We start from the raw sequence: 9,299 nt of genomic DNA on the forward strand, positions 1-9,299 counted from the left end.
TCGAAACATTTGACAGCAAGATTTTCATTTTTAAATGTATATCGGTTCAAAATATCGGTTATCGGTCTCCTTGATTATTAATGAGTATCGTATCGGCCCTGAAAAACACACATATTGGTCGATCCCCTATTGCATCTGTCACACAGCAGCATGCAGGGGCTTGTCCCATCCATCAGAACAGAGCTGCAGGCCGGCCCGCGACAGGAGAGACCTATACCTATACCTAGCACAGAGGTATGTTCTTCTCACCACGTTACATAAACACCTCCCTTTTTCCCTGGTTTCTTTTCAAAACACAAGGTATGGCAGGCAGAGGCCAAAACACAGCGTCGTGCTCACATACAGCTTTGCCCTAGATACAAAAAACAAGCTGTGGGAATCTTCCATTCTGAAGCACAACGCATTATTCAGCTCTCTTGTGCTGCTAAAAGTGTTCCTCATCTGATTTGAGGTGCGTGCACGATCGCACGTTTGTGTGTGTGTGTGTGTGTGTGTGTGCACGGCACGCGCGTGCGTGTGTGTGCGTGTGTGCGGGTGCGCACGTGCACGCACGTGGGCTGAGGTCAATTAACGCCTCATCAACTCAAAATCTAAACAAGACTGCAACTCATTCACGAAATGCCAGATGATTTACTCTCAATTTTTGACACGGTTTGGCTACATTGAGTACATTCACATACTACAATGTTTCTCAATGAAGAAAATCCACTACAAGTGAACTGACCCCTGCTAGTCTATTGTGATGAGATTGTGTAGATTTGCATTCTGAACTTCCATCCCATCACTTTCCTGCCTGTGTCCATGATGGCCTTTCTGCCCTCTGAGTGGGAATTAAAGTTGAGAAAGCAGCTTTACTTGCCCACATCAGAGGCGTACTTTACAGCCGCGTCCAGTTGATTGCGTTGGCCTCTCCTCCCCCACACCGAGCGTGCTGCTGCCAGGCCAAACATGTAGCTACATCTGTAGTAGACACTGTATTGATTGATCTGTGTGACTCTGCCAGAGAGAGAGAGAGAGATCTAATGACACGCAACTGCTGTCTCTGTTCCAAATTGCTTTTATTCCCACAACAGGCCCGAGACAGCCGAGAGATGGTAGATGCTGAGGGTTTCTTAATAAAAGGGAGGCTGATTTTTACTAAACACAATATAATAATAATAATAACACTATGATATGGCTCTTGGCTGGCGTTGTGGGTGAGGGTCGTCATCACACACACTCACAGGCAATCTAATTTGTGTTTGGCTTTCTGGTGTGTTGATGCTTCAAGAGGCGAATTTAGTGATTCTACTTTATGAAGAGCAACAACAATAGAAAGCCGTGATCAAACTCGGGTCCCTCGGCGTCGTTACGAGCCACAAAGTCACTCCTGACAAAGTTGCACGGGTTCGAGAGATGCATCGATGACGCGAGTTCAAAGGCCGGCGCGCAAATCCCTAAACTGCCTCTCACGGGTTTAGCGACAATCGAAAAGGTAGGTAAACACTCTTCCTCCCCCCCCCCCCCTCCCTCCCCCGCCACCCCCCGCCACTGCTTCATCGAGACCGCCACGTCCATTTGTTCACATGAATTAGCAAGAGCGGCGGCTAATGCACGGGAGTCCGATTACAACGTCTGAGCAGAGCTGCCTTTATCCCGCTATATGGAGCTTAATCTGTCCAAATCCGGCGCTTTGCTGTGCCCTAAATCCACAACAGAGCCTAATTCCTCCTTAATCTAATGAGCGGTGAAGGTGCACTTTACTCGGGTTCAGAGGAGCACCGGCTCTGTATCTGAGCATCGCATCACAAACAGAGGCGGCGGCAGCAGGACCTCCCCACCGCGCTACGACGTGATGCAAGCCAATGTTAACCACACACACACACGGAGAGAACCACCCGCACAATCCCTTAAGTCACGGCCGACTAGGCAGGCAGATACATGAAACAACTTTCGACTGCTTGTTTGCTTATCTGCTTGTCACACGTTGTGTGTGTGTGTGTGTGTGTGTGTGTGTGTGTGTGTGTGTGTGTGTGTGTGTGTGTGTGTGTGTGTGTGTGTGTGTGTGTGTGTAGTCGGGGGTGACATTTCCAGGTCGAGCCATGTGAGTCGACTGCTGTCAAAAGATGCTGAGAAAGAGGCGGCTGCCCCCCCCCCCCCCCCCCCCTCCCCCCAGCCACAAGCACCCAGCCTTCTAAAATTTAGCTGATGTAGAGACAGCAAAGCTCTTTTGACAACGGTTTCCGGAAAACATGTCCTCAATATTTAGCACATCCCCTGCAAACTGTATTGTAATTAATTACTGTTAAATTAGATGGGTTTCTTAGTTGTCTGGGTTGTGTTTTTTTGGGTGTGTTTTTTTTTGGGGTGCTCCATGCCTTGTTTTTCCTTGTGTCTTATGTATCTATATACATCATGTTTTTTCATTGAAAATCTCAATAAAACTAATTTGAACAAGCACCCAGACTTGTCCAGACGCAGAGGAGACGTGACAGTAAAAGAATGGGGCCGTGCAGGGAGGGGGGGGGGGGGGCGCCCCGGCACATTTATGAGACATTTTAATTTGTTATTCGAGAGACGGGCAGTCGAGGAGAAACGCTAAGCATCTGCCACCAACTGCTCAAATGATCAAGCAATTCTTATGCAAAACATCATCAATTCTACCCAGGAAAAAAAATCTTGAATGAAAGTAGTTTCAGTGACATAGTTAGTAGTACATTTAGAAAACATCTGAATCATTCAGTATCCGTGTGTCTGCCCACCCGGTAAATGTTGACACTTTTCTCTGCCTTCTCTTTTATGAGGATTGGAAAGACACCAAAAAGTATTCAACATATAGCAGTGGCCTTCACATTGGAATAACTCAAGGCTTTGAGTGAGCCTCCCACTTCTACAAACACAAGTTCCCCTCCTCTCTTCCCCCCATGACCATTTCCGGCTATTTGTCTGAAAATTGCCCTATTTGCACAGGAAAAATATCTGAGGAGCTCATCTAATTAATGAATTACCCCCACCCCCCCCCCCCCCCCCTCCAAACCTCAAGAGCATTTGCGCTGCAGAGTGATATTCATTGAGATCACCAGTGCCGCAATTGTATGAAAGGTCAAGATTTCACAATTTGTCACAGCACATTCAAAACCTTCCTCGACAGATTCCACTACTGCCCTCCGTTTTTAATGTGGGGAGAATAGAAATCGCACATGTAGAAGATGAAGTAATCACACACCAAGTATGAATTACAGCTGAAATTAGCTAGTTTGATTTGCACAGGATTACTAGGGAGCTCTTGCTTCACCAAAATATGGAAGGTAATATTCACGCTGGAACTTTGATTTAACACATGACAGACATGGCAGACTAACAAACGCCGCAATAAGTCACTTCATGTCCCCATAGTAATATTAGTCCCTTGCGAATATGGCAAATGACAGTGTTTATATGCATGCTGATAAGAAGCCAGAATAATGCGACACGAGGAAAAGATTCAAATAAATTGTGAGGTTATATAGAGTGCCGCAGGAATGAGTCCTAAAACCCGGTAGTTAGCATCTCGCTGGTTCCCCCGTCTCGAAGTCAATGTTTGTTTTTTTGTATGGGGATTTTGGTTAGATGCCTGAAATAAGATCTGTGGTTAACAAAAGTTTATGAAACTGCGATCTTTGTGTTCAGCAAGATCATCTTCGGAAATGAGAACCACTTCTACGATTGTTGAAGCGTTTTCTGAAAATCACAATTTTTAAAAATCACATTTACGCCTCAAAAATCATATAAGTGGTGTTCATTTGTGAAGATTGGTGAACACAAAGGTCGCAGTTTCATAAACTTTTGTTAAACACAGACTCATTTCAAGCATCTAACCAAAATCCCCATACAGAAATCCCATCGACAATGGGAGCCAGCATGGTGGCAACTACATGGGGTTGGCCTACAAAAACACGTCATACCTGCTATTACACATACTGTAGTCGATAAGGAATATTCTCCATACAAGGAGACGGTGCTTGTACCCCGAGATGCAGGGAGCATCTAGTGACAGCACCCCTACAGGTGATCACACGTAAAGGCAGGATGATGGAGTGATGTGTGGCTTTACTTGTGTTCTATAAATGACGAGGTTAACCAGCTGGGATCAGTGGCTGGCATTGTGCCGCCACCGCCGCTGTCCCCGCTGACACTCCCCTACCCCCACACCCAACCCCCCCCCCCCCCCCCCCCCGACCCGCTCCTCTCCCCCCTCCACCCCGCACGTCCGAGCATGGGGGCCCCTCCTCAAAAGTCAAATGTCAGATGTGTTACCCATCCCCACTCGTAGCAAAAGACCCAGGCCGGCCGCCGTCGCGGGGGCAAGCATGCTTTGCTTCTCAGCGAGTGACGGAAAGACATCATTACTGACCTCGTTTTGCCAACGGCTGTCATGACCATGCCATGACTATCACATTATTGATCGACATATTTTTAGGGAAACACAAATAGGTAATCATATGTATCACAATTTTAGTTTCCACAATCAATTAAATTGTAGAATAACGGCATGTTGGCAATATTGAAACATTTCATTTCGAGAAATTTTGTTTTTTAGATGCAAGAAGTGCGGGGAAATAATTTTGCTCCTGAAATTCTCAAAGCTAATTGAACAAAGTAACCACACAGCCCTGATTTAACCACCATTCTTAACCAGGTAAGTCAATCAAAAATGTATTGTACAACGTGACGCTGCACTGATCAACAAATGAGCAGAAATTCTAGACACCCGGCAACATAAAGCCACTGGCAGACATGTGGGTGATCGGGTTCATTCAATTTCATGGTCATACAGGGTGAACGCTTATGTCTCTGTTTACTTCCATCATGGCTGAAGTCAGACAAGATGAGAATTATGCAAGTTCTCCTGTCTCAGCTGATTCAACTCTATGAGTAATTATTTTTGCCGCAGTGCCTTAAGGAGCGTGGTGATAATGCATTTGGAAAACAGGTGGATGCAAAGCACTTATGATAAGTTGGACTGACAGCGGGGACCAGGGCGAACTAGGCAGCTGAAAACAAATTACTTCACACACACATCGCCTCCGGTTGTTTTGGCGAGGGTGCTTTGTACACAGCCAACGTCGCCGTGTTGTCAAAATACTGACGCATAACCAAAAACAATGGCTGCTCCAAACTGATGACTGCATATAATGAGTTTGCCTAAATTACTTTTCTGATCTAAAGAAAGAGCAGGCACTCTGAGCCGGTGGCTTTGAGATTTCCTCTGAGATTTCAGCCAATGACCAATCAATACGTTTTTGTTAACCTGATTAAGGGGCAGAGTAGACCTTCGCTAAACAGATCGAAAACACTGTATTGAGAGGTGCAACACAATGGCACGCACTGGATGCAATAACATAGCCATGTGACAAAGGGGAGAGTAGCTCAACATCCATCCACAGCACATAACATGACCATCTACCAGTATTGTTAAATCTCTTCAAAACCTATATACTTGTCACATCCATTTTTCATTCCCCTTCAAGTTGCTAGTGGAGACTGTGCGAGATGATGTTGTGAAATATTCATTATAAAAGCACCCAAGACATGCCATGACTCTCTTAATACTCAGCCCCATTTCCAGAGCCAAATGTAGCCTCCGCACAATTGGCTGGCTCCTGCACTCGCTGAGTAAGTGAGGGGGGTGGGTGGGGGGTGGGGGGTGGTTACAGTTGTCATTTGTTTAATTTAGGCAGTGCTTTCCCATTTCAAATGGTGCAGGCGATGCTTAAGAAGCTAATGAAGTGGAACTATATTTGCGATAGCGCTTGGCAAGCCACAGCTCATGGCTGCCTTTCATGTAGCGTATAGTCAATCATTCCACTCATGGTCTTTTGAACATTGCCCCCCCCCCCCCCCCCCCCCCCACCCACCACCACCACATCGAAATGTTCAATGGTCACTGATGATGTGATCATTTCTACTGGTTGAACCCTGACAGCAACTAAGCCTGAATCAAAATACTCAACAATTCCCCCTCCCTGTGTCTGTGCCTGTGTAGCCTGTGATCCCTGGCTCCCTGCAAATGTTTGTTGTGATACAGCCAGAGGAAATGATGTTTGCAACTAGTGTGTTGGATCAAAAAAACGCCCAGCACACTGCTATCCACAAATAAACACGTCGTTCTACCATCTTCCATCTGAGTTAACTGGCTTTTGTTTTCTACCACATAGAACTGAGTGACTTAAAGGGATCACAGCCTGGGGGGGAAATAGAGAGAGCACAAAAGCACAGAGAAATAGGGCTTGATTCTGGAACTTCAGTGCAGTGTTGTTGACTGAATAGCCGACAAGTGACAGCATCAAAGTGGCGTGAAATCTAGGTATGCTTCGCTGTTCTTACTCCATGTATCAAGGGCTTGGTCGATGCGATTATGATCTTTATGGCATTCTTATGGTACACTGCGAAGGTGGCATGACAGTCCTGTAAACACACAGGAAGAAAGACCCCCATATGGCACGAATACTAAATGCACACAAATGTGAATTGACTACACATAAGGGTACACATCAAGTAGTATTATGCAATGATGAAAAAAGCCTCTGCCGAACTATGTTTGATGATGCATGCAAAATGAGGAAAAAACGCCCTTGGGTTGAATGCAATGGTTGTGCAATATCCCTGCATGCATAAACTGTTTTTTCTCCTTGCTGTGCAGTCCGTCTGTGTATCACAATGAAATGGTCGTGCATCTCACACACTGTTGTGTTGGCTGTACAGTACAGACTAGTACATTCGCTGCTACACAGTAGTGAACACAGTGTATAGAGACAAGCGGCTGATCACGCCTCAAGTCACAGGCTGAATTTGACACATTTCGAGCTAAATTGTTGTTGTAGGCTACAACTGGAGTTATCCCCACTTCCTACTTTTACTGCTGTCATAGCTCGGCTAACACCCGTCTTTCCTCCATAGCCAGCAAAGATTTTCGACTAGATTTGCCAGTGCCGCTGCTGCTGCCGCTGCCTGTGACCATGGACTGTTCAAGTCCGCTCCTGTTGGTCAGAGACAGCTCTTGTTTGTAGCGTCTGGCTTCACCAACGTACTGTACACAGTGAGTAAGAACGGTGTGACTGTGATTTAAACTGCACGGAGATTTCACTTACATTTCACCACCCTGTCCGTCGTAGATAACTTCGGCTCATCATTCGGCTTGTTTTCTTCGGACATTTCCAGTGTGAGAGAATATTGAGATCTAGCAGAAAGAACGTGTGGAAACGGTCCCCTGGCGTTGCTCTCGCCGAACAACTGTGAGTCTATCGGAGAGGAAGAGACCGCAGTGATCTCACTCGCTCCTATCAGTGGCCAAAAATACTTGCAACAGGGTTACAATTTCACTGCTGGTGCTGTAGGAGCAGCTCTGTCTGATTTACTGTTAGACTCTGTAGTCAAGTTGTCTTGAGCGCAGTGTGCAGCCTAGCCTGCTTACCGATACGACCCGCCCAACCTGCCCACCCCCCCGACTCGCACCGGCTTCTCCCATTGGTGGAGAGAGGCAGGCTGCAGGTCTGCATTTACATCTGCTCTTGCGACAGGAGTGTTCCTGTGTCAATCAAGCGTGGTACTGTACGAATAAATTATGATCTGTGTTTCTTAGCTGTGCATTGCCAATAGTTGTTTAAATAAATAAACAAAACAAAAAATAAATAAATAAATAAATAAATAAATAAATACATGCAGGACTACAGCTGGGTCCATCTTTTTATTTTCTAAATAATTAATGTCTGTGCATACTGTCATTTTTCTAAACTAAATAAACAACTAAACGAAATAAACTATCTATCTCACTAACTAAATAAATAAATACATAAAGAAATAAATGTGTGAAATTTATTTTTTCCATATAGGTTGCAGTAGAAAAAAATAGAAAACAAATAAATAATAAACATTGCAGCCCCTGCTACTTCTAGATAAGAGGAGATTCAAAAAATACATAATAAAGTACAATAAGGTCGAAACTCACTGTTAAGTACCACAGGCCCTCTAAGTCCTTATAGGGATCAACTAGAATAGATTTTTCATTAGATCCAGGAGAATAAGTCTTAATTCTACATTTGCAGGTGTCCTTGGACTCCATTCTATCGGCTGGTCTATGTGCTCAAACGTATGCATTTCTAAGCCAAGAAAAGGCTGATGGGTAAAGGGTTGCAGAAGTAATGAGAATGTGATTTCCAAAGGCCAGTCTGAAGAGTCCTCAGGGCCCCGGCAGGTGATCAACGACCACGCCAACCACATCTGTTTCTTTCAGACACAGATTAGCCTGCCTTGCCTCTGATTGAATATTCACTTTTAGACTCAGGGTCATATAAAGTTGTCTTCAAAAGGCCCCTTTCATTCTATTATTGGTTTCCATTTAATTTCAGTTTGATTGAGGTTTCACACAGCATCTACTTTTTTTCTATGAAAAGCTCTTAATAAGTCACAATATGCATGTCCTCATTTTAGGTTTATAAATAAGGTAGTCAAAAGTATTGATAGTATCGGTATGTATCGTTAGTATCGGTAAGTATCGATACAAAAAAATGTAAACGGGTACAATACTCATTTGCAACAGTGTTGATACAGTGCTTTCTCTTAATGAAAAATCAAACATACTGATTTTCCCACCCTATCAATGGTGGGTATATCTGTTGCTTCAACAAGCTAAATAGGCTGATGACTGATAGGCTGATGACTAGAGCAAGGGTAATCTGCTGTGTAAATGCAAAGTTTTTAATGAGTTTCATCAGACCTAGATTATGGAGAAGCGTGCGTCTGTCTGTCCATCCATCCATCTATCTATCTATTTGTTTATTTGCTATGCCTCTTGATGTGTTGTCATCAGTTGATTCCCACAAATAGCATAGTATGAGAGTGAGCTTGCCCTCCCTCCAGAAAACCCCCCCACAAATAGCCCTGTATTGAATTGTGTTACAATTTGTATGTCCCTGAAATCCCCACACATGATCTACAAACAGGACATACACAGAACTTGTAGTTGTAACTTGTAGTTGTGTAGGCCTATATACAAAATCCTCTGTTCTTACAAGCTTTCACTCTATTCAATACTGCTCTGCTCTCCACCTGAATCCGATAATACACCCACACACCCTCTTAAAAGGTCAGGTGGTCATCCAAAATCAAGGCGAGGTACTTGTACTGTAGAACACTGTAGAACCAAAGATAAACGGAAAACGGCTTCACTCAACCCATTCTTTGCTCAAATGAAAAAATATCATTGTATCCTGATTTACCACAAGTCTTCATTTCACCAATCAGCAACAATATACTGCATATTCTGCAGAGCTTCTGCATAG

At 44.4% G+C, this 9,299-nt stretch overlaps 1 protein-coding gene across 1 annotated transcript in view; it reads right to left on the minus strand.

Moving 5' to 3' along the window:
- LOC310779185 (protein phosphatase 3 catalytic subunit alpha) overlaps positions 1 to 7,364 on the minus strand; it is a 102,053-nt gene extending 94,689 nt beyond the window's left edge. Inside the window, exon 1 of the mRNA XM_083639686.1 lies at positions 7,110 to 7,364. Within this exon, the coding sequence (XP_083495812.1) occupies positions 7,110 to 7,173 (64 nt within the window). The 5' untranslated portion in view covers positions 7,174 to 7,364. The remainder of the gene's footprint in view (positions 1 to 7,109) is intronic.
- Positions 7,365 to 9,299: the final 1,935 nt, after the last annotated feature.

The sequence above is a fragment of the Poromitra crassiceps genome, assembly GCF_964638095.1.
Source record: "Poromitra crassiceps genome assembly, chromosome: 7".
Classification (NCBI taxonomy): domain Eukaryota; kingdom Metazoa; phylum Chordata; class Actinopteri; order Beryciformes; family Melamphaidae; genus Poromitra; species Poromitra crassiceps.